At 42.1% G+C, this 25028-nt stretch overlaps 1 protein-coding gene across 6 annotated transcripts; it reads right to left on the reverse strand.

Annotated features, from left to right (window-relative positions):
• Nucleotides 1-709: 709 nt before the first annotated feature.
• LOC309400929 (uncharacterized protein) lies at nucleotides 710-21161 on the reverse strand. 6 transcript variants are annotated; one of them, XM_081969693.1, is made up of 6 exons: nucleotides 19585-19823; nucleotides 16952-17032; nucleotides 10670-11724; nucleotides 9028-9229; nucleotides 3124-3180; nucleotides 710-2020 (listed from the first exon to the last, which is right to left on the reverse strand). In XM_081969693.1, the coding sequence occupies exons 3-6, from the start codon at nucleotides 11519-11521 to the stop codon at nucleotides 1389-1391; spliced, it is 1743 nt and encodes a 580-aa protein (XP_081825819.1). In that variant the 5' UTR covers nucleotides 11522-11724; nucleotides 16952-17032; nucleotides 19585-19823; the 3' UTR covers nucleotides 710-1388. The 6 variants fall into 6 exon arrangements, with proteins under 6 accessions (XP_081825819.1, XP_081825822.1, XP_081825818.1 ...); XM_081969696.1 differs by lacking the exons at nucleotides 16952-17032; nucleotides 19585-19823 and adding an exon at nucleotides 21146-21161; XM_081969692.1 differs by lacking the exon at nucleotides 16952-17032.
• Nucleotides 21162-25028: the final 3867 nt, after the last annotated feature.

Consider the following 25028-nt stretch of genomic DNA (forward strand, 5'->3'; position numbering starts at 1 on the left):
AGATGCATGACTTGATCTCCTCTCTGAGACATGCCTGTCCTGGCTACGGCCGATGCGCCACATTGTAATGGGCTCCAGGAAGATGGGGGATGCTGTCTCCCCCATGGTGAAGAGCACTAAATTTAAGTATGCTGTGTAAGGTGCTGCGAAAGCAGTGAGCAGGCCATGGAGCAGGGGTGAAATGTTACTGGTTCGGGCCAGTTTGCCCTAACCGGTAGTAAAACATGCTACTGGTTCACCTGAACTGGTAGTTAACAATGATTTAAAATTTTTTTTAAAAAGTCCTGACGATCAGCTGTGCAACAATCAGGTGTGCCGCGCGATCATCGGAACTTTTTAAAGCTAAAAAAGGCTAAAAAACATTCCTTTTTGGAAGGCTCTAACTCCTCCCATCGCATCCCATGACTCCATGTGAAAAGCATTAAAAATGTAGCAGTGGTCTCCTTTTGAAGTACCCAAGAATATACTTTTGAGATATTTTTTTGCTGAATATGAGGAAAGAGTGTTTTGTTGTCACCCACAAAGAAGAAAGAGACTGAGGTGTGCAAGTAAATCAATAAGATTACTGACAATGAAAAAGACCAGATGGGAGGCCTGCTCTCTGTCTCCTTGTGTATTGATGGCCAGCCCTAGGAATCGGCCATAATAAAGTTCACCTATCCTGCAGGCCAATCAATTGAAAGCAAACCCAGCCCTGTTGTATATATTCCGTGCCACTACAAATATAGGTTGACAATGTTCCCATTTATCAAAGTTGTAATTTTTAAAAAAGGCAAAATACTTCACAGCAGCTTCCTCAAGAAGGGATCTCCATCATTTTAAAGATTTCAACCCTCTGCTAATACAGACTGGTCATTTTCTCTAAAAAATACATTGCTTTTGCTTCACAACAAAGAAATGTTCTCAGGGCAAGGATTACAGATTGTGTTATGTAACAGAAAATATGTCTAGATGACTAGAAGTCCTATTTCATTTTCTATTAAAAGAGAGAATGAGGGAGGAAGGAAAAGGAGATAGAGAAAGAAATAAAAAGACATCCAACTGGTGCCACCACAATATTAGTGGTTTAGTATTGTCCAGGAAGTCAACTCTTCAAAGGCTCAGCACCTTTTTAGAGTAATCAGTTCCGTTCTGTGATTCTCTAGTTGTAGAATAAAAAATTGGTATTGTGGAACTGCCACCTTGCCTATCCCGCTGGAGACAGACTGGGTTCTTTCTAATTAAGCCACATCCGCAGATAAACCTCTGCAGATATTGAACCAAAGGTTCATCTGTCATCTGGCTCATTATGACACTAAGCTAAGTGGCGGTCTGGTTCCATGTTTTGGCCCTTATTGAGCTTTCAATGCTGGGAAACACGGTTTTCTTTCCTTCTGGGAAGATCTTGGCTAAGTAGTGTGGGTTCTCCGATGTCGAACCAGGTGTGAATTCTGACCAAACTTCTTCCCACAGTCAGGACACTTGTATGGTCTCTCTCCTGTATGGGTGATCTGGTGTCGGATGAGATCAGAACTCCAACGGAACTTCTTCCCACATTGGCTGCACCCGTATGGACGGTCTCTGGCATGGGATACTCGATGCCTGGTCAACTCTGAGCTCTGGTAAAAACTCCGGCTACACTGAGCACATCGGAAAGGTCTCTCTGAGGCATGGGTCCTCTGATGACGAGTCAGCTGGGAAGTATGACCAAAACGTTTGCCACACTGAGGACATTGGTGGGGCTTCTCCCCAGTATGGATCCTTAGGTGGGTGAGCAGATGTGAGTTACGGCTAAATGTTTTCCCGCATTGTGAACACTGGTGAAGGGACTTTCCCGCTGGGTGAGAGCGTCCAAAAGAGTTGGGGTGTGCAACTGGATTCTCTCTTGTGTCTCCACATCTCACTTCAAATTGTTGACCCATCCGTTCACCACAATTCTCACCCAACACTTTCTCCCGGGAATTCCCAGGTAGCAATCCCGTTTCCATCGTGCCTCCAGGCAAAGAGTGCTCCTCTCGGTTTCCATTGGCCAGTAGGGAGCCTGTCAAGAAAAAAAGAAAAAGAAAAGTCTTTCATAATGGGCAGATGAGTCAGACAACATGCAGCTATCAACATAAGACAAACAGGCACAAGTAGTCTTCAACTTATAACCGGTCGTTTAGTGACCAGTTGAAGTTGCACTAGACCCCCAGAAGCTACATGTGATCTAGTTTTGAAGTTCTGACATTGTGCTCTCCTGCCAACATGCGGCTGCGTTTTGGATGCTTCTCAACCGGTCTGCATTTACAGCTCTTGCAGTGCACTGTGGTCAGAGGGCTGATTTATGATGGTTTGCTAGAAACTAGAATTTACTTCTGGTTTCCAGCCAAAAATGGTTGATAGCTAACAATGGATTTACGTAACAGCTGTGACGTTCACCAAACAACCCCAACAAAAAATATCGTAAAACTGGATCTGGTCACATGGTGACTCTGCTTTACCACCATCATGACTTATGACCGTAATTGCCAGCTTCAATGATGGCTATAATTTGAGGACTACCTGTATGTTCTCCATTGTACAATTACTACAAACTGTCTCAATTCTTGTAATTTCTGTTTGCAAACTGATAGTTTCTATTTTATCGTTTTAGAAATGATGAAGCTGGGCAGTTAATTTGGAGCTTTATAACCTCAACAAAAATCTTGTTCTGCTATTGGCACAAGTGTTATACTGACTCTCGGCTTTCCTGCAGTCCAAATGGTGCATCTGGATCACATGCCTCCCCCCTGCACCTCTGCCTCCATTCGTTGGTACCGCTGCACGAAGACAAGCCTCCTGCGGCTGCCCACCCACTTTGGCTTTCCTGTGGCCCACGCAGCGTATCCGAACCACTTCCCCCTCACCTCTGACTGCTGCTTGAACTGGTAATCAACTCACATGGGCTGCAGCTACTGACAGACAGCATCCCCCCCCCTCCATGTCCTTGACACCTCTGGTGCTGGCTACCCCACCGACTGATAACAATCTTAACTTAAGAGCTTATTTATTGGATAGGGCTTATTAGGAACACACTAAAAAAATCAGACTAGGGCTAATTTTCTGGTTGGGTCTTATTTTGGGGGCAACACCATATTTTGAAGAAATAAGGAAAGAGTATACAACCTTGTCTTACTCCTTCCAAACTTCCACCAAGTTCCATCCAGATTATGTCTTCCTGTGCTGTGTAGGAGGTTTTGCAAGAAAACAATGAGACATTCTAAGATTGTTGCTTTTCTAAAAACATGCCACAATTTGACATGGTTGACACAACCTATGCCACTTCTATATTCAATGAAGCATGTATTGATTTATTTTTGGTATTCTTTGGCTTTCTCAATTATCCAGCATGCATCAGCAATAATGTATGTTGTTCCTCAGCTTAGAGTCATAGAATTGTAGAGTTGGAAGAGATCTAAAGGGTCATCACATCCAACCTACTGCACACTGCAGGATTTACTACACCATCTCCAATAGATTATTAACTAGCCTCTCTTTGAAAACCTCAAATGAAAAAGACCACTCCATGCAATAATTTATTCCACTGACTGACAGATCTTGCTGTCAAGTTTTTCTTTATGTCTAATATGTGCATATATCGTTGAGGTTTCATCCTTTTAGATATAGTCTTACCCTCTGGAGCAAGTTAGAATGAGCCCAAATAGCAATAGCACTTGTGCTTTTTAGCACTCTTTAAGTGGTTTATAGAATCAGTATATTCCCCCCAACAAACTGGGTCCTCATTTTATCAACCTTGGAAGGCTGGAAGGCTGAGTCAACCTTGAGCCAGTCAGGATCAAACCCTTGGCAGTGGCAGAGTTAGCCTCCAAAACTGCATTCTAAGCACATTCTAAATCCTCTGTAATGTGAGAGCCCTTTAGAAACTTGAATACAACATCATGTTGCCTCTTATATTTCTCATCTGCAAACTAAACATACCTAGGTCTTCCAACTGTTCCTTATAGAATTCTTTCAACCTTCTTAGGAACCCTTCTATGGACTTGCTCCGGTTTATCAATTTTTAAAAACCTGGATATACAGAGCTGAATGCAATCCCCCAGGTGAAGCCTGACCAAAGCATAACAGACTGGGACAATTACTTCTTTACAATCTGAACTCCATTCTCCTCTTGATGCTCTTCAAGATGTTGGTATTCTCTGCAAGCTGCATAACACTGTTGAGATTGGCTAAGCTTATGATCCACTAGTACACCCAAGTCCTTCTCACATGTGCTGCTCTTGAGTCATTATTGTCCGCATCCTATGCAGATTGTCCTCAACCGACCAACTGTAATGGGAGCCTGAAATATCCTTTGTACGTCATGACGTTCATAAGTTGAGGCATATCAACCCGATTTTATGATGATCGTAAAGCGAATCTGGCAGTTGTAAAGCAAATCTATTGTCAGAAATTGGTGGTTTTTGCCAGCAAAAAAACCCCAACAACCATAAATCTGCTACAAATGGCTGTAAATGCGCCCAGTTGCCAAGCACCCAAAATTCGATAATGTGACCGTGGGTGGATTGGGAAGTAGCTGTTTGGAACTATGAATCAGAGTTGTATCTTTGGGAGAGTCCATTGTCACTATGAATGGTTGCTAAGCAATTGGTGATAAGCGGACTACCTTTACATGTTTGTTTGTTTCTTTTTTTTTACTTTACATTTTTTCCCTTCTCCTCCCATGCATTAACCATCCTTCTTAGTGTTGTATCGTCTGCACATTTGGTAAGTATTCCTTGGACTCCCTCTTCCATATTGTTTATAAAAACACTGGAACCGCCCAAGGCACAGCCCTTTGGCATCCATTCAGAATGTCTATTTGGGGTACATTTGATGCTATTTAGAACGACCAGTAGTGTATGATCCTTGAGCCAACTATGAATCCACCTCGTGGTTGAGTTGTCGAACTCATGTTTGACCATTTTGTAGGTAAGGATGCTCTGAGAGATTTTGTCAAAAGTCTTGCTGAAGTCAACATATACTATATCCATAGCATTTCCCTAATCAACCAGACCAGTGCTGGGATTCTTTTTTTTTTTTTTAGTACCGGTTCTATGGGGGTGGCTTGATGGGGGTGGCAGGGGAAGTACACTGTAAAATCTCCATTCCCACCCCATTCCCTCCTGATCAGCCGGAACTCGGGAGGCAGAGAATAAATGGGGGCAAGGCCAGTCAGAGGTGGTATTTACCGATTCTCCAAACTATTCGAAATTTCCACTACCAGTTCTCCAGAACTGGTCAGAACCTGCTGAATACCACTTTGAACCAGACCAGCAATTCGGTCAAAAGTAGATTGTTAATCTCACATGACTTGTTTAGCATAACTTCATGTTGGCTCCTATTAATTAATGAATTCCTATCTATGCACTCAGACATGCTCCCTGATAAATCTGTTCAAGGATCTTGCCCAGTATTAATGTCAAGCTCTGTAGTTTCCTGGGTCCCTGCTTCTTCCTTTTTAAAAAAATAAATGAATAAAAAGGGAACATTAATCCTTCTCCAGTCTTCTGGGACCTTGTCTATTTTCCAGGTGTACTCAAAATTACAGAGAATGGCAATTTAATATCTCTGTTAGTTTCTTTAATTCTCAAGGGGAGGGATCCCCAACCCCTGGGTCATGGACTCCCAGTACCAATCTGTGGCCTGCACAGCAGGAGGTGAGTGGCAGGTAAGCAAATGAAACTGAATCCATTCCCCCTCCCCCAATGGAAACATTGTCTTCTATGAGACTGCAAAAAAAAAGTTGGGAAGATGCTCCCCCAGGGTATAAATCAACTGGTTCTGAAGATTAACTCATTCAAATCAGCTAGGAATTCCCGCAGTTTCTTCTTGTTTATCTTGAGCTTCAGTTCATTCCCCCCCACCAATGGCACCGAAGGTTCATTCAACTTCTGAGAGAAAACAGATGCAAAATAAGAGTTCAGTTATGCCTTCTATCCTATTCCTTAACCATTTTAACATTCTCTCTCTTCAGAAGATCTCCTGTCTCTTTCACTTTCCTTTTGTTTGGGACTTTCCTAAAAAAAAGAAAACTTTTGTTGTTTTTGGCATCCCTAGCTAGCCTGACTTTGTACTAGGATTTAGCTCTTCTCCCACTAGATCTGTAGTTTTTGCAAACTGCTTTGTATTCTTCTTAGGATATATTCCTCCTCTCTTTCCATTTCTTGTACATTTGCTTTTTTCTTTTAAGCAATTTTTTAATGTTCTGTGAAGATCCACTTTGGTCTGTTAAGATTGTATCAATTGTTTGGATTTGTTGCCCACAAGATCACATTATTACAGAAGCTCCCAATCTTCTGAGACATTTTCTCCTTTACAATATCAAACTGTTGGATCTTGCCTACTGTCTTCCTAAGTCCAACAAAGCTTTCTCCCATGAAGTCTAATACTGAGGTATGACTGCAGTTTCTCATCATCACACTATCTGAAATTCCAGGACAACGTGGTCTCTGCCTCTCAGAGTTCCAGTTACTTTGACCCTCAGCCATTTCCTCTCTTTGGTGGTTGTTTTTGACATTCATCCATAACAATTTTTAATTCTATAGTATCTCTGGTTTCTTATCAGTGAGGTTCAGGACTTCAAAGCTCCTAATGTTGTCTTTGAAAATGGTAGGCTAATGTTTAAGATCTTACTTTGAAAACTGACTGCCTTTGTTCTTCCACTTTAGCTTGAGCTGAATCTATTCTGTGATTAGCTTCTGGTCACATCTTTGTTCTTCTAACTGAGCTCTTCCGCCTCTTTATATAAAAAATATAGGCAATTTAGTTTCTGTATGTTCCATCTGTTGATGTCTGCATACATAGGCATAGTTTTGGTTGTGTGTCAGACTAATAGCTGATCAAAAATAAAATTTTATTCCAGAGCATCTATACAGAGTACAAACAGAAGCAAACAATGTTTAAAATATTTTCCACAAATTAATATTTAGTTCTTGGTTGAAGATTCTTTGGCACTTTTAATTATTGGCCAGGTAGGAGCAATGATTGTTGGATTTGGAAAAGCAATAAGTAGGGAATAAATATAGAAATTTGGTTCCAAAAAGAGAAACCCGGAACAGCTAACTATATGCAAGAAAGGGTTGACGTTTGCTAGAATAAAAAGAAGAGAAGAATCATTTATGATTGATTTTGCCCAAGTTTTCCTTTCTCAGATTTCAAACTTGTTCTATTCAATGTCTATTCTAATTATTAAGTTTCAAAAGAGTAGATTTGGGTGCATTCCAGTTTGCCCATATATACAAGAATTGGAAATCAGATAAATTTACATTACACTGTTAATGAACTTCTTGGAGATTCTCAGTCATCCAGGTCATAGTTGTTTCAAAGGTGCTTTTTCAAAAGACAACTAGACTTTGTTTTTCCTTGAAGGCATTTTGCTTCTCATCCAAGAAGCTTCATGAGTTCAGCAGGCTGGTGAGGATGATGGAAGAATTAGATCTGACAGAATGGGGTGGGGGTGGAAGGGTTATAGTTCTTTGCAGTCCTCTGGTTGTTAGCACTTTTCCTGAGAGCTCTTGAGGCCACTTGTGAGTTTATCTGTGCTCTCAGGGTCACCTGTATCAGAGGGCAAATGGGGATGGAATCCTCTTGGAGCTGCTGAAAGGACTGTGTGGTGTTCTATTCCTCTCCCTCTGTTGAGGGAGAACTGCTAAATGTTAACATAAATGGCCTCTTTTACATCTCTTTCAAACCAATGGTCCTCTTTATCCAGAAAGTGAACAGACCAATGTGTCCTCTCTTTCTAGAAAGGCCAAATTCTGGACTTTTGCCCCCAATATCCTACCAGAACCCATGAAGCTTCTTGGACGAGAAGGAAAATATCTTCTTCTTCCTCCACAAAGAAAAAACAGTCCAATTGCCTTTTGAAAAAGCACCTTTGAAAAAGCCTGAGGCAGTTAATTGGAGGAGAAACAGTTTGGTCCAGTTAAAAGTTCTGGAAATGGGAATTACTGGAGTTTAACACGTGATATCTGGTAGGAGCCAGTTATCAGGCTGCATTAATGGAACAACACCCTTCATCTTTCTAATCCTACAATCACTTTAGTTAGCCTGAATAATATGTATTGTTTTGAGTTGTATCTCAAATCACTGCCCTCTCTTTGTCAGTCAATGGGCGCTCCTACGGAAAGCATGACTGACATATATTCTCCTTTTATTTGGGATAGAAGTTCAACTCCTCTGAAATGCATCAAACAGAGAGAGACTTCAAACGAAAGATGTATTTTTCTCTCAAATGCAACGTACACAAATGAGGTAAGATTTAGATACAAAATCATTTACGTTTTGCAGTGGTTTAACACTTTCTAGTCCTGCTTTAAGCTTGAATCTGTCTGGACCTGGCTTTCTCTCTTTGCCTAGAAAGCAGGGAATGGCAAACCACTTCTAAAAAATCTTGACAGGAAAACTGTAGGACTCATCTAGACATTTACCAAAAATCATGATGACTCAAAGGCACAAAAAGAAAAAGGGCTGTATTACTGGAAGAAATTCAATTTTAAGATGTTTTCTTTTTCCAAGTCAGCTCTTCCCCACCAAACATCTGGGCAGAGAATATCATGTGTAGAATGGTCATGTGTAAGCTGCCCTAATGAGTGAAGTCAAAATGCTCAGATAGATAAGAGATAGATAGATATGGTAATTATATTCTCTCTTCTACCTTCAGCAAACTGCTGTCCCCTAAAAATGTGGACTGGAGAAACTGAAATATTTTAAAATCATATTTACTATTAAATAACATGGCTGCACAGAGGCACCAATTTTTTACTGCAAACATCTGGATGCCCACTAAATGGAAGCAAAACATTTAAAATTCTAAAATGAATTCTTAGCTCAGCTGTCTTTCAAATATTGCTGGACTACAAATTCCTGTTCCAACTCCACTGGCTGGAGATAATGGGAGTTGGATAATTCCTCATCTTTTACAGACAAAACTTGCCCAAAATTTATCATTGATTTGTTTTTCTTGTGGCAATTGATTCCCTTTTGCAGGAAAAATTCCTAGAACATTCCTGATTCTCTCTTCCTTCTTACCTGTTTCCTGAAGGCCCTGTGGTTCCTGTTTTGGGATGCAGGGCATCTTGAGAGCTGGGCCTGGGATAGGCTGGTTTAGTGTTATATCGGATGAGGATAGGTACTCAGGATGGGGCAGCAGTGAGGCTGAAGGATCCCACGGTGCTCCAGGTAAAATCATTTCCTGTGGGCTTACCTGTTCAACTTTGACCCGCACTGTAACCTAGCAACAAGGGACAACAGTGGGTCACTAAGAACTTACGGGAATCTACCCATTCCATTTATTTCTTTAAGCCTTGAATCTAAAAGAGAATAATTAATCAGCCATTCAAGGGTCCATAGTTATTGTTTTGCAATTCCCATTCCCAAAACTTTTCAAAAGGATACAGATTGATCTGATAGCAAGTCTACCTTATGTCAGCCTGGAAGCCATCTTTTGCATTGGGCCTTCAGGCCTGCCACATTTAATGCTGTGAGGAAATGGGAGGGGGGGATTATATGGCGAATGGCTAGTGGTGGGATTCAGCCAGTTCACACCACTTCAGGAGAACTGGTTGTTAACTTTCTGAGCAGTTTGATGAACTGGTTGTTAGAAGAAATCATTAGGGCAGAGAACCAGTTGTTAAATTATTTGAATCCCACCACTGAGTATGGGAGATACAGTATATAGTCAAAATAACGTTCCTTTCTCAGAGAGTCAAGGACATCTTGACCTGCACCTGGAGTGGTGTGACTGGGAGGCATCTCCAGTTGGGATGGTGCATTGATTGGACCTTGTGATGGACTTGTGGGTGCTGGGCAGGAACTTGGACTTTAATTTGGGTGGGGAAAACCTGAAGGTTTCAGATTCGGGTTTTCCCAGATGTGCCAATATGACATCTCTAATAAAATGGAACTTTGAGGAAATTCAAGCCTTGGAGTCTTCTTTTGTTAGGGGTGTTAGCTAGTACTCTATTCATTGGAGTCAGCTAGCACTCTATTCATTGGAGTAGCCAAAAGCCTGGGGTCTTCTGAAGGTTTTCGATTTCAGCTCTCATCAGTTCTAACCAACATGACTGACAGCAAGAGGCTGTGAGAGCTGCCGTCCAAGGCATTTGGATATGCTGCTTTTGGCTTGTTTCCCACCAAAATCCCCTTGCTTGCTTGCATACAAAGAGGCCCTCCACAGTCGATGAACAGCCATTTTCAACCTGGATAAATCAGGAAGAAACGAGGTCGGCTGAATGCAGATTCATTTGTTTAATAGTGAGGAAGCCTGTCGTATGACCCAATCTTTTCTGCCCTCTTTGTGTACAAAACAGGAAAGGTTTTAAAGCCTAATTAAAAAGTAATTGATAAACAGCACATTAAAAAAAGACAATTCTGTTGAAATCATGTGCCAACTCAAAAAAACTTTTACCTGTGTATCATCCTCCCTCTATTCTTGACTGAGCTTTTTCCTGCCCATTTATATTGCAAGTTGCATTTGGCTATTTTTATATCCATGAAACACTTGATTCAATCATTAAAACACTGATACAATTCTCTTTTGCCTTGTGGGTGGGTGGATGCGGGGTTGTGGAGGGGGAGTGGAATGAGAAAACATATATTGGCGTGCTAAGGATGTTAGAAATTTTCATCGCAATGTATCCCCTAGAATCAAGAAGATTAACCATTCCCTTACCTGCTGCTCCCACATCCCTGCCTCTCGCCGTCCCATCTGGTATCCTTCCACTAAGGCCACTGCTTGGGCGCACGTCTCAGGGCCTCGTTCCCACACCCAGCTCTGGATCTCTTGGGGCAAGATGGTCAGGAACTGCTCCAGGATCAGCAGTTCCAGAATCTGCTCCTTTGTGCGGCTCTCCGGTTTCAGCCAACGTCGGCAAAGTTCCCGGAGCCTCCGACAAGCCTCCCGGGGGCCTTCGGAATCCTGGTAACGGAACTGCCGGAAACGCTGCCGTTGCATTTCTACATTGGCACCTGATTCCCCTCGCAGGCTGGAAGATTTGGACTTTCTGTGCTCATTCCTGCTACTTCTGGCATCCAAGCCATTATGGGGTGGCTGGGCTTTTCCAAGAGCTGGCATAAGGCGGCTCATCCACTCTCCTCTTGGCCACTGGCATGATTCGGCTGCCCGCTCAAAGGATGACAGGTAGGCTTCAATGTCATCCACGGGTGCAAGCTCAGGTAGCTGGAGATTGTTCCAGCCAGGCGCTGGGGGTGGGACAGGCACAGGGGCTGGCATAACGTCAGCAGGTGTCCTCAGGCTTTGCACCATCTCCTGGCACTGAACCTCCCAGAGCTGTGGAATTGGGTCGCTCCTCACTTGGGGAGGAGTTGCCCACCTCAACAGATCACTAATGGTGCCTGCCTGGACAACAAGAGGAGTCTTCCCCGGAGCATCCCATTCCCAACCAGCTTCAGGGCATGGGGGTCCCGGCTCTTCTATTTTCACCCTGGGTGCCATTGTTTCTTCTAATGGGTATAAAAAATGGAGGCCTAATGCTGGAGGAGGCACTTCCTGTGTGGCAGCCATCTTTCACTCCCGCCTCCAAGCTTCCTGCAGATAAAAGTAGAACCACCCAGCCAGAGGAGACTGGCCCAAGTGACAGAGAGCTTCAATGCAACGTGTAGTCCCAGGGAGCCAGATAAGTATAAGACACCCAACAGGAAAGGATGGACAATCTTTAAAGGTATCCTATTGTCAGTGATGTGATGATTATGTTAAAGGGCACCTCCCTGATACAGAAAGGAAAAAAATCATTAAGAATTATGCTCAGAAGCATCAGGCCCATTCTTAAATATAACTTTCGCAACCATTATTTGCCTACTACTAATACTGGTTTCACACCTAGGCAATGGCAATTAAGTGCTAATATATGAAGGTCAAACGATCACCTATGGACATTTTCCCTGCCAGCCTCAATCAAAGGCCTGGATAGTAATACAAAATGGTCTAGTTTTCTACAAAATAGTAACCTCCAGATGTCCTGGTTTATAATTCGGATGGCCATGATGGATGGGGATTATGGGAGTTATGGTCTATAAGACATCTAGTAGGGAACCCTGAATTAGAATATATTTGCTAACAAAAGGGAATGTAAGAATGCCCATTCTGTCTTCAAAAAGTCCATCATTTCTGGAATTTACAATACATCCACATTAGTTATTGCAATAATATCTCATTAGAAATCGGGAAATGATCAACAAGAAGAAAGCAATGCATTTCCCTTCCTGTTTTCAGGAGCATATAAATGATTTCATGCTTTGGAAGACTGAATTTCAATATAGAAATCACAAGTAGAACCTTTGAGAATACACAATAGGATAGAGAACTATTATTCAGGATATCAGCCTCCTGATCCATTCCTACCCCTTTGGGAATACTCTGATTCCCTGAACTGTTGCCCAAAATGCTTGTGTGGTCCTCCCATTTCCCCCCACACTTTTGTGTGTTTTTCTATGAAAAGAAGAAAATACAGGGAAAAAATCGAATATAATTAGAACTAAAAGGTGAATATAATTAGAACTAAAATCTGAATGCCCCATAAAATTGTATGAATGAAACAGGGCTGTTTTGCAATAAACTACTTGTCAAGAAGCAGTTTTAAATAAAGGTAGTCCTTATCTTATGACCATACTTCTTCCTGGCAATTACAATTGTAAAATGGGTCACCATCAGTGACCAACCTGACTTTAGAATCTTCTTTGTGGTGGTCGTAACCATAAAACCCTTTGTTTGTGGTGGGCTACTTTCTGCTGGAAAGGAAGTAAACTGCCAGTTTCCTGAAAAAACATGGTAAATCAAGATTATATGACTGAGGTACTCTGCAAATGGTCATAAATGTGGGCCAATGATCAAAATGCAGTCATGTGACAGGGGAATGTGATAGAACTCTGGAACTGGGTTGTAAATAGCTTTTGGGGGGGGGGGGTTCCCCATGTAACTTCAAATAGTCAAATGACTATTTGAATGTAACTCATTCAAATTGATGACTACCTGCATCAAAGTTCTTCTAGGTCATCCTAATTGGTTCCTTCTACATATTTTATAGAGTCTTCCTAAGTCTGCTACCATTTTTTCAGTCAGTGGTGCTCTATTTCCTACATAAATATCAGCATTCATAGCTAAGAATCAGAAACAGGGAATGAAAATAATCTCCTCCTTCAGGAATATGTCTAATCTCTGCTTAATGTCATCTCACTTATGTGACAGACTACAACTGTTTAAATTTCTCCAGCTTTGAAGGTAGCGGCTCCCAGCTTAGCTGTGTATCTGGCGTCCCTTCTGTCATATCCTGCAGTGAATCCCAAAAGAGAAGAGAATTACTTACGCTGATTATTACTGGAACTACAATTCAGCATCCACCGATTTGGGAATAAATTTTAATGAATGATAGGTATGTATAGGTATGCAGGTATACCTATGAATGGATAAGCATATATAAAACAGTATTTTTCTAACTTAGCAAATTTAACAATTATGACAGTTGAAGTCCACATCTTAAAGTTGCCAAATTTGAAAAACACTACTATAGAATGTACTGTACTATCTATTTGAATGGTAATATGAAAGTCTACACTCATTTTTAAACTCTCAGAGAAAGAGAGAGAGAGAGAGAGAGACAGAGAGAGAGAGAGAGAGAGACAGAGAGACAGAGACAGAGAGAAAGACAGAGACAGAGAGAAACACACACACACAAAGAGAGAGAGAGACAGACAGACAGACAGACAGATCTTACAACGTTGAATCTTCAAAGATCTATGCAAGGTTCCTCTTTGTAGACTTCAGCTCAGCATTCAATACCATCGTTCCAGATATTCTTCTAACTAAACTAAACCAGCTAGCTGTACCTGACCACACTTGTAAATGGAGCACAAGCTTCCTAACAGACAGGAAGCAGCAGGTGAAGCTAGCAAAATCACATCAGATACCTGTACAATTAGCAAAGGAGCCCCCCAAGGCTGTGTGCTCTCTCCACTTCTCTTCTTTCTCTATACAAATGACTCCATCTCAAAAGATCCCTATATTAAAGTATTGAAGTTTGCAGATGATACAACAGTAATTGGTCTCATTTGAGACATAGATGAATCTGCATAAAGACGGGAGGTTGAACAACTAGCCTTGTGGTGCAACCAGAACAATCTTGAACTGAACACACTTAAAACTGTAGAAATGATAGTAGATTTTAGAAGAAACCCTTCTACACTACCAACACTCACAATACTAGACAACACAGAAGCAACAGTAAAGACCTTCAAGTTTCTAGGTTCTATCATATCTCAAGAGTTAAAATGCACTAAAATGTCATTAAAAAAGCACAACAAAGAATGTTCTTTCTGCACCAACTCAGAAAACTCAAACTGCCCAAGGAGCTGCTGATTCAGTTTTACAGAGGAATTTCATCTACACCTCTATAACTGTCTGGTTTGGCTCTGCAACCCCACAAGACAGACACAGACTTCAGTGGATAATTAGAATTGCGGAAAAAACAATTGCTACCCACCTACCTTCCATTGAGGACCTCTATACTGCAGAGTCAAAAAAAGGGTTGTGAAATATCTACAGACCTCACATCCTGGACATAAATTGTTTCAACTTCTACCCTCAAAATGACATATACTCCAAAGACAAATTCCTTGTGTGTCCAATCACACTTGGCCAATAAAAGAATTCTAATTCTAATTATGTCATGTTCCTGTACAGAAAGTTTTACATGACTTCTAACACTACCCTTTTGGGGATGCATGATTTATTTTTCCATACTATATAATTTTTTTGATGTTTTCAATTATACTAATTGCCACAACATCCTCTTTGCAGAGTGGTGCAGGGGTGAAAGGGCTGATCTAGGAGCAGTATTAGCAGCTCAATGAATGATTTAGGGCAGCGTTCCTCAATATTGGCAGCTTAAAGATGTGTGGATTCCCCAATCAGCCATACCAGCCAACCTATTCTGCCCGGGGAATTCTGGGAAATGAATTCTACACATCTTCAAGTTACTAAACTTGGGAAACACTGATTTAGAGTTTTTAGCCCTCTCTTTGACTCATAGGGTTGGTATGGGAAAAATAGGATGGAATACTATGGATGGCACCTTAATTTATCAGTGAAAAATAGGTTATAAATCTTATCAATACATCTTATAAATAAATCTTATTAATATATCTGATAATCCATAATAAGGATGAAGTTAACCATGGAATGCTTGCTTAGAGTCAGTATAGAATACTGTAAGTATAGAATATGCTATGTTTAATCATTTATGGAATCATTATAGGTAAAGGCTCCCCTCACACATATGTGCTAGTCATTCCAGACTCTAGGGGGTGGTGCTCATCTCAGTTTCAAAACCGAAGAGCCTGCACTGTCCGAAGATGTCTTCGTGGTCATGTGGCCGGCATGACTAAACGCCGAAGGCACACGGAAAGCTGTTACCTTCCCACCAAAGGTGGTTCCTATTTTTCTACTTGCATTTTTACATGCTTTCGAACTGCTAGGTTGGCAGAAGCTGGGACAAATAACGGGAGCTCACTCCGTTAAGCGGCACTAGGGATTCAGACCACCAAACTGCTGATCTTTCTGATTGACAAGCTAAACATCTTAGCCACTGAGCCACCATGTCCCTTTTATGGAATCATTAGGCACCTCCTAAAATTCATCTATTTTCTCTTTCTCTCATCATATAAGGAAACATTGCCTTGTATAAGTTAGTTTAGCATTTTATTCTAGCCAAGACCAGCAGTGATGTAACTCCCTCCTTGTGGAAAACGAGAATCTTGAGCATCTTCCTTTAAAAAATTAAGTAGTACATCTGAAAGATGCCTCTCTCTACTTGTGAGTTTGAAAAGTCACTAGGATCCAGTGAGACTGATATAAAGTAGACTTCCAACATTCCTTCCTATGGATAAGGGCTGAAATCCAGCAAGAGATATACTAATAACACATCAGGGTTCCTGATTCAATCCTTAGCAAATCCTATACAAGTCAGTTGGGAGAAATTCTTCTTCAGGAGCTTTCCTTACCTCAATCAGGATTAGAGACTTAAGAATCTGATTTGACTTTTTAGTGGAAACTCTTCATCCCTTCCCAAGAACCCAAAGTGTACAAAAACATACAAGTAGTTTCCAAAAATATTGGAGAAGGATCTACCAAAAGGAAATATAACTCACAATATTACACCCAGAATGAGGAGCCATTTTCTTACTGCTGTTAAACAATTTGGAACCTAAAATTCTTGAATCATCTGTAGGGTGCGAAATAGCTACCAATAAATCTAACTCTCCCCCTTATGCTTACTTCTGGAAAAGAATGGACTGGAACAGGCAAACAAATGATTTGATAAATCACCCCCCCCCCCTGTATTGCTACTTCTGGTATTTATTTATCCATTTATTCTTTTTGGCAAGACTGTATCCTTATGGTCTATCGTAGGATCTACAGCAATTTTTCTCCATTTTGGCCACTTGAAGATATGTGAACTTCCAGAATTACCCAGCCACCAGAGGGAATTCTGGGACTTGTAGTCCACACATATTCAAAGTTGAGAAACACTGCCTTACAGAGTTGCAATAAATCAAAATTCACAATTCTGGACTAGATGGATAATCGCATGCTCACCTAGTAAATATAGACTTTAGTAAGACACACTGACTATATATGCATAGCACACCCTTTGAGGATTTATACGATGTGCTGAACCATCAACTTCCAAAATGGCTTGAGTTTATCTTAACTAACTACACTTCCAAACCCCAGAGTTAAAACTAGCTAAAGTTGATACAATGTACAAAAGCATCCACTATGTCTATAACTGACTTCACTAAGCATATTGTGAATTTAGCCATAGCAGTTAGGCTTCTCAGCTGTTCAATAGGGTAAAATGATGGTTAAAGTAAAGCAGAGCCACTTTTTGCGAAATGGGTAGCTGTACACTTTTGATACTAAATAAGTCTAAAATCATACCCTTTTCAGATAATGTGCGTCAGTTGCAGTCTGATATGTCATCTGTATCTGTAGGTCTCCAGTAACTACCATTGTTTCCACCTGCCATAGAAACAGGCTGATGGAATGACTGCAAAGCAGAGTTGTTCTGACAGCAGCATCTCCACTTTTCCAGCTTCTTTTCAGTCTCCGTGAACATGCAGGGAATTAATTGGGCTTGGGAGGGAGGTGGGCGAAAATCCAGCAACCCCCCCCCCCACCTCCACCCTGTGCCTCCAATTCCAAAGCCACTAGAAAAGTTTATTCCATTTTTTAAGCTCAAGGAAAATGCATAAGTGGCTTATATATCTGGTGTGAGATTGTATGCTGTAGGGATAGTTAATTTGATTACTTCTGCATCGATCAGGATCATAGTTCCCCAAGCATGCTTCAGGGTGACTTAAACTCACCAGATCATATGGGCATTGCTTATCTAGTATACTGTAAGGGAGACTCTAGAAAAGAGACTTTTATTTCATACTTTGCTTGTATACATTTAGATCAAGCAAAATATGGGGGGGGGGGACTTTGATACCTTTTCTCAGCACCTAATAGTTTAGTTTCGTTTTCCCAGTTTCTATGTATGGCTGTGAAAGTTGGACCATAAGAAAGGCTGAGCGCCAAAGAACTGAAGCTTTTGAACTATGGTGCTGGAGAAGACTCCTGCAAGTCCCTTGGACTGCAACAAGATCAAACCGGTCAGTCCTAGAGAAGATCAACCCTGATTGTTCTTTAGAAGGCCAATTCCTGAAGATGGAACTCAAATACTTTGGCCATCAAGTAAGAAGGAAGGATTCACTGGAGCCTAATGCTGGGAAAGATGGAGGGCAAAAGAAAAAGGGGACGACAGAGAATGAGTGGGTGGATGGAGTCACCAAAGCAGTTGGCCTGAGCTTAAATGGACTCCAGGGGATTGTAGAGGACAGGAAGGCTTGGAGGAACGTTGTCCATGGGGTTGCGATGGGTCGGACACAACTTTACAACTAACAACAACAAAAAATAGTATACTGATTTGAACTAGCTTTTCCCAATCTGATATCTCCTCAGGTGTTAAACAATTGTTAGAATCCCAAACCAGCAGAGCCCATTGCTGAAAGGATTTATTGAAGCATATGGATTTCATTGTTCCACCTTGTGTCTGTGATTTATCTAAAATGGCCACACATAAAGAAATTGGCAAGTTCTTTAGTTAATCCCACACTAACTGCCAAATATTTTCTCTGGGCAAATCGAATTGTACACGGAGCATCTTCATATTCCATCTTTAGGCCCATTCTCTATACAGTAAATATAGTATTTTAAAAAGTTTTCCCTGCATCTAGTGACAATAATTATGAACTTTAAAGTACATGATTCTGAATGTACTTGATGATTCCGTTCTGAATCATCTGCCAATCTATTTCATTAGATATACCACAAGATTTTCATTTATGGGAACAAGAGGAGAAAATACCAGTGTTGTACTAAACTCAGAGAACTAAGAACGGCATGCTGAACCCTGTTGCTAAACTACTCTTTTCTGATTCATACCTATAATTTTATCCTAAATTCAGTGGTGGATGGTCTACCTCGAACGGCAACTCCTTTGTTCTTGGGCTGCTAAAGTTAAACTGCAGGACAATCCTTGTGACCTAAAGCAAGATTTGTGTGGCAGGCTCCCCAACCTGACCATAACATTTTGACTACAATAACTCCCATTCTGACTGGGTAATCCCCTATTAGGGGAAATCAGAGATTTCTGATCTCTTAAAAATGTAGCAATGGAGCTCTTTTAAGAACTGAGCACACAGGGGCCATCATGTTAATTTTAAAAATTAATAATTTTAACGCTGGGGTTATCTCCTTTTCCTGCCCTTCTGAAGAAATCCAAAATCCCGCCACTCGTTGGGACTTTTTAAAAAAAGTGACCGATGCTTTGTGCCAAGTAGATCCCACTTTGTCTTACTCAAGGTGGATCCTGGGCCATTATCCCACCCACTTCCACACCATCCATCTTTCCTGTACCCCCTTTCCCCGTGCAGCTGCCTGTGGAAAACCCAAATGAACATTCAGAAGATGCGTTTTGAGCCTCTTCTCTCCTCCGGAGAAATCAGCGGTCCAGACGTCTAGGTTTCTCCAGGACGGGAAGCGTGCTTCCAAGAAAGCCCCTCTCTTCCCCTTCGATGAACAGCCCGCCCGCAGCCCCCTCCATGGCGCATGAGGCGCCCATTCATCACTGCAAGGACCCAGGTATTCTCCTCCTGGCGCCAACCCAGCCTCCTTCCTCCCCGCCTCCTTTCTAACGGACCCGGCAGGACGAGCCCTGTTTCCCCGGGTAGAGATGGGACGATCGCTCTCTTTCCAACCCCGAAGAACTGCCGAAGTTCTGCTCCCCAGCTCCGAGTCCCGTCCCTGGCAGAACCGCCTCGCAGCCCGGGCTCCCCCCGCCAAGCCCCTAACGGAGTCCGGAGAAGCGTAGAGTGCCCGCGTGAAAGCTCCCAGCCCGAGGATCCCACCCCCCTCCGGCTCCAGCCGCCCGCCTAAAGCCCGGGAGTCCCGGCTCCAACTACTTCTCCACTCCCCCTTTGTTTCCTCCGCCCGCCCGCCTTGGCGCGCCCCGGGCCCGGCTGCGCTACCTGGGCCAGCGCGGCTCTCTTTTAGGGCTCTTGCGGCGGTGGCGGCGGCGGCGACAGCAGAAGCAGCGGTAGCAGGAGCAGCATTGGCGGCGGCTCCGCCTTGAGTTCCGCGGCGCCCATCCTACCCTGGCCGGCTTGGCCCGACCCAGCCCGCCGCCTCTCCCGCTGCGCCGCGCAAGCCCTGCTCGCCTTGCCCTGCCCTGGAGGTGGCCACCAGGTTGGTTCCCGGGCTGCGCCGGAGAGGCTGGGGTTAGTCCCCCCTCCACCGGGCAGGCAGTGGCTGCGGTCCCTGTCAGTCAGCGCCGAAAGGAAGGGGAAGCCGGCTTGGGACAGCCCCTCGCCCAAAGGGGGAGGGGGAGGCCGGGTAGGGTTGCCTTGCCACGATTGCTCCATGGAGGAGTCGGCGAGCCGGGCCCCTGGCTGGAGGGTTTCCCTCCGCCTGTTGGGATGCGCCGTGGCCCAAGGGCGCGCCTCTAGGCCCGCTGCTCCTTCTCCTTGCCCTCCGGGCCCCCTTTTCTCTTTCTCAAAAAGGGCTGGAAGGTATCGAATTAGCGGCATGCTTGGGGATGGGGATGGAGTGTGTGCGCGCGTGCATGGTTTCTGAGTATGTGCAGAGTGCTCTTCCTCCGGAGAAAGGAATGGCCATCTGTAGGAAAGGCACAGAGGTAGAAAGATGAAAGGGGAAATTCTGGATTTCTATGGTCCAACACGGATTTGAAAAACGGTGGCATCAGCCTGGACAAGCCAAGATGAGTTCCAGGGTTTCACTGAAAATCAAGAATTGTGGGACTGGATTAGATGGATCAGTGTTTGTTTACAGACTTGGGTCTTTTCAAGTGGGATTTTAATCTGGCACTTACTTTGTCTTATTACTTAATTTTTACTTTTATTCCAAGTGATGCCGTGGTCCTTAGTTAACCTCCAGTATTTGCCATTTACTACTTTTCCTTTCAAAAAAATAATTCAATAGAAAAGACTCACTGAGGAGGAAGAGATGGAATAAGCCTTATCAAAAAAATCCCTAGCCTTAAACTCTTGCCATCTAAGACAGCATGAGGCGACAATGCCTTTTAAAAGGAGCACAATATGACATGGAGCCTCTCTGCACATGTTGCTGAAATTTAGTTAGGAACACCAAACTTTGCCTGCACTCAGGAATGGGTTCCAAGGAAAGAGTATGAGGTAGAAAGTATATCTACCTACCCGCCAATTTGTATAATTCATAGTGACTGGCCTAAATTTAAAAACCTCCAAAAATAAAAATAAAAATCATGTTTTAAATTAGCATTTACAAGTAGCAGCCTCAAGAACTATTGAATTATTTCTTAACCAAAGATTTCAAGGAATCCTTTCTCATGCCTAGTGAATTTTTTTTGTCAATAGACAGGATCACTGCAGAAAAAGTCAATCAATCAATCAGAACTTCAATCAAAATAAAGCTGGAAGGGACCTTTGAGGTCTTCTAGTCCAGCCCTCTGCTCAAGCAGGAGCTCCTATACCATTTCAGACAAGTGCCTGTCCAGTCTCTTCTTAAAATCCCCCAGAGATGAAATCCTCTTACCTCTGCTACTGGTTCGGTAGTGTGCGCAGAGCATGCACAGAGCGTCTGTGATGGTGTCTGGCCGGATGGGCAGAGCCTCCCGTTGCCGCCAGTACCAGTTTGCCTGAACCGGGGGAGGAGGGGAACCAGCAGAATAGCACCTCTCTGAACCACCCAGAACCTCTGAAGGCAAGCTGTTCCTCTGGTTAATTGTCCTCACTGTTAGGAAGTTTCTTCTTAATTCTGGAAGACTGAATCCTGGAACACTGCCCAAACCTTTGTGTGATGAAGCATACTGACCTTGGTACTATCTTTCTTAATGCCTTATATGCATATATAGGCTGTGATAGTACAATCATATGCTCTGCACAGTGATTTAATGTGGGTTAAGGAGCTGGACTAAGATCAGACAGGCTCATCCTTGAAGCTCATTGAATTATTTGGGGCTCATATTAGCTCTCTGTCTCACAAGGTTGAGAAGAAATAGGATCTAGGAGTATGAGTGCCAATTTAAGTTCTTCAAGGGAAAATGGGATATACTGTGAATTAATAACTTAACTTTAACTTTAACTTTATTCAATTTCTAGACCGCCCCTCTCTCAGAAGAGACTCGGGGCGGTGTACAGTCATATTAAAACAATTGAACAATAAATATACATAGTATAAATATAAGATAAATAAAATAAATATAGGACTGGAGGAGGTAGCAATGGTTCACTTTACAGATTTAGTTTAAGTTAGATTAAAATTTAAAAAATTTAAAAAACATTAACCCTATTATTATTATTTTATTATTGTTATTTTTTCATATTTCTAGACCGCCCCCTCTCCCAAAAGGGACTCGGGGCGGTGTACAGTCGATGGAATACATAAAAAGAATATTTAAATATTTAAATACTTAAATAATTAAATGCTTACATGGAGGAGGTTATAAAAACTGTACATTCAAGTAAAGCATTTAAAATACAATATTTAAAAAACGACACCTAAAAATACCCCAAAGAATTAAATTTAAAATAGTTCCCCAGAAATTCCAATTAAAAAATATCTTAACCCTAAAAACTATCCCAAATAAAAATATCCGCCAGGAGGTAAGAGTAGAACTATAAGTGGGCCAGGCCGGCTAATTGAAACAGGTGAGTCTTAAGTTTTTGTCGGAAGGAGCGGAAGTCGGTAGTAGTTCTAATATCTAATATCTAATTTCACAGCACTACTAGTGAAAATTGTAAAAAACCCTGAGATGTGGATTCTTGCTTTGGTGGTTTGCTAGAAAGTATGGTCATTTGGCAATCTTATTAGAAACTCAATATTTTGATAAGCGTGAAGGGTCAGAAACGTTAGAATCATCGTTATTTTTTATTAGATTTTTTTTTTATTCTGCCTTTATTTTTTATTAGTAACTCAAGGTAGCAAACATACTTCATGCTCCTTCCTCTTCCTATTTTCCCCACAACAACCATGTGAAGTGGGTTGGGCTGAGAGAGAAAGCTTTAATGCCTAAGGTAGGACTGTAACTCACAGTTTCCTGTTTCTAGTATGGTGCCTTAAGCACTAGACCAAGCTTTTGAAAAAGAGCCTGGAGAAGTGGGTAGGGCAGTTTTCCAAGAAGTGATATCTGAGCTGGAAATCTAGGTCTTTTAATCCCAAAACTGGTTTTGTGATGGGAAAGCAAGATTCATTGCACTTTGCAGAGTGCAATTACCTGAGGAGAGAGAAATTTCCCTACAAATGGTCTCACAACAACAGTTAAATATTTTGTTGGGCTTCTGAAAAATTCATCACAAAGAGTGCTCCCAAACCATTGAGTGCATACCTACTTTACCACCCCTCCCCCCAATAATACAGAGGTTTCATCTTTACAGGGCAGGGGGATGTGTAAATATCCTTTTAACAATTAAGGATGACTTGATCATGTCCAGCTTTCCTTTCGGTTATGGAACACGGAACAGTGGCAAATTGTAATAAAGAATTCAGGTAGTTCTTGACTTATGGCCAGTTGGTTAAGCACCATTCAGAGTTACAGTGGACAGCCTCGGGAAGAGTTCTTTACAGCCCTTCCAGATGTTGTAAAATGTCGTGCCACACCCATCTGCCTTGTGGACATACGACCACATTTTGTACAGTTGACAACCAGCTCATATTTACAACAGGTTGCAGCACCACAGTTACATGACTACAATTTGTGATTATTATTTTTTTGGGGAAAAACTGCCCATTTAGCAGAATGAACTTGCACTTAGGATGGTTATGATTCAATTAATGTCTGCTATAAAACCGGTTTTGAAATCAGATCCGGTCACATGGCTGCCTCAACTTTCAACTCTTGACAGCTTACAACCAAAATTTCAGTCCCGATTGCAGTTGAAAGTTGAGGACTACCTATAAGAAAATTAGGATGAGGATAACAGAATAAAGAGTTGGAAGGGACCTTGGAGGTCTTCTACTCCAACCCCTTTGCTCAATGAGTCTGTTTGTTGAAATGAATATCACAGTCTCCTTGAGTGGGTATTAACCCCAATGATTTGAAGTCATGGAGCTGTCATTGCCATTATCCTCATCATCATTATCACTTCCCCTCCCTCTCTTCCTTCATCCTCCATCATATTTGGTAGAACAAAAACACCAACATCAATCAGCAGTATGAAAGAGGAATTCCTGCTATTCTGTGTAGAGCAGGCATGTCCAAAGGGTGGCCCGGGGGCCAAATGTGTCCCTTTTTCAAATTTCAAGCGGCCCGCTGCCTCTTCTCCCCACTGGAGTTATTTGTTTAGTCTTTCATAAAATACCGTATTTTTCGAAGTATAAAGATGCATCTTTTTCCCCTCAAAAAAGAGGCTAAAAATCTGGGTGCATCTTATACACTGAATACAGCATTTTTTGCCTCCCAAAACTCTGCCCCCTTCACCAAAATGGCTGTGCATAGCCTTTAGGAGGTTTTCAGAGTATACCTGGGGGCTGGGGGGGGGCAAAGTTGAGCAAAAAATGGGCCATTTTTTGCTCAACTTTGCCTCCCCCCAGCCCCCAGGAGCACTCTAGAAGCCTCTAGAAACTCTCTTGGTGCGTCTTATACTCCGAAAAATACGGTAGTTAATTCGCATTTAATGTTAAGGGTTCAAAGAATGTCAGGCTGAATGATCGGCCCCACACATTTTCACCTCACCAAATCTGGCCCTCCTCGCAAAAAGTTTGGACACCCCTGGTGTAGAGGGTCATCGTTAGTAAAAGACAACAGACATGAAGTCACATCTGTGATATTTCTTCTTTCTGGTTCTTTGCCCGAAGCTGAACGTGGAATGCAAATGAACCTGGTCACTTTTCAGTGTCCATACTGAGTCTTATGTTTTTGGCATAGGAGATAAAAATCGATGCTTTGCTCTCTCTAATTTGGAGCTGAGCCATAAGTTCAATTGGGTTCATTGTTAAGTGTCTCTCAAAAGAAATCTGGGAATATGGGGGGAGGGGGGAATGAATGACTCTCCTATTAGAGCTCTTTAACTTTAACTCTTAACGCAGTGGTTCAGTGGCTAAGATGCTGAGCTTGTCGATCAGAAAGGTCGATAGTTTGGCAGTTCGAATTCCTAGTGCGTAACAGAATGAGCCCCCGTTACTCGTCCCAGCTTCTGCCAACCTAACAGTTTGAAAGCATGTAAAAAATGTGATTCCATAAATGAATAAACATAGCATATTCTATACTTACAGTATTCTATACTGACTCTTAAGCAAGCATTCCATGGTTAACGTCATCCTTATTAGGGATTATCAGATATATTAATAAGATTTATTTATAAGATGTATTGATAAGATTTATAACCTATTTTTCACTGATGAATTTAAGGTGGCACCCATAGTATTCCATCCTATTTTTCCCATACCTTTTAATTTTCTCATAAACCTTAAACAGAAT

This window comes from Natrix helvetica (genome assembly GCF_964273705.1).
Source record: "Natrix helvetica genome assembly, chromosome: Z".
Lineage (NCBI taxonomy): Eukaryota > Metazoa > Chordata > Lepidosauria > Squamata > Natricidae > Natrix > Natrix helvetica.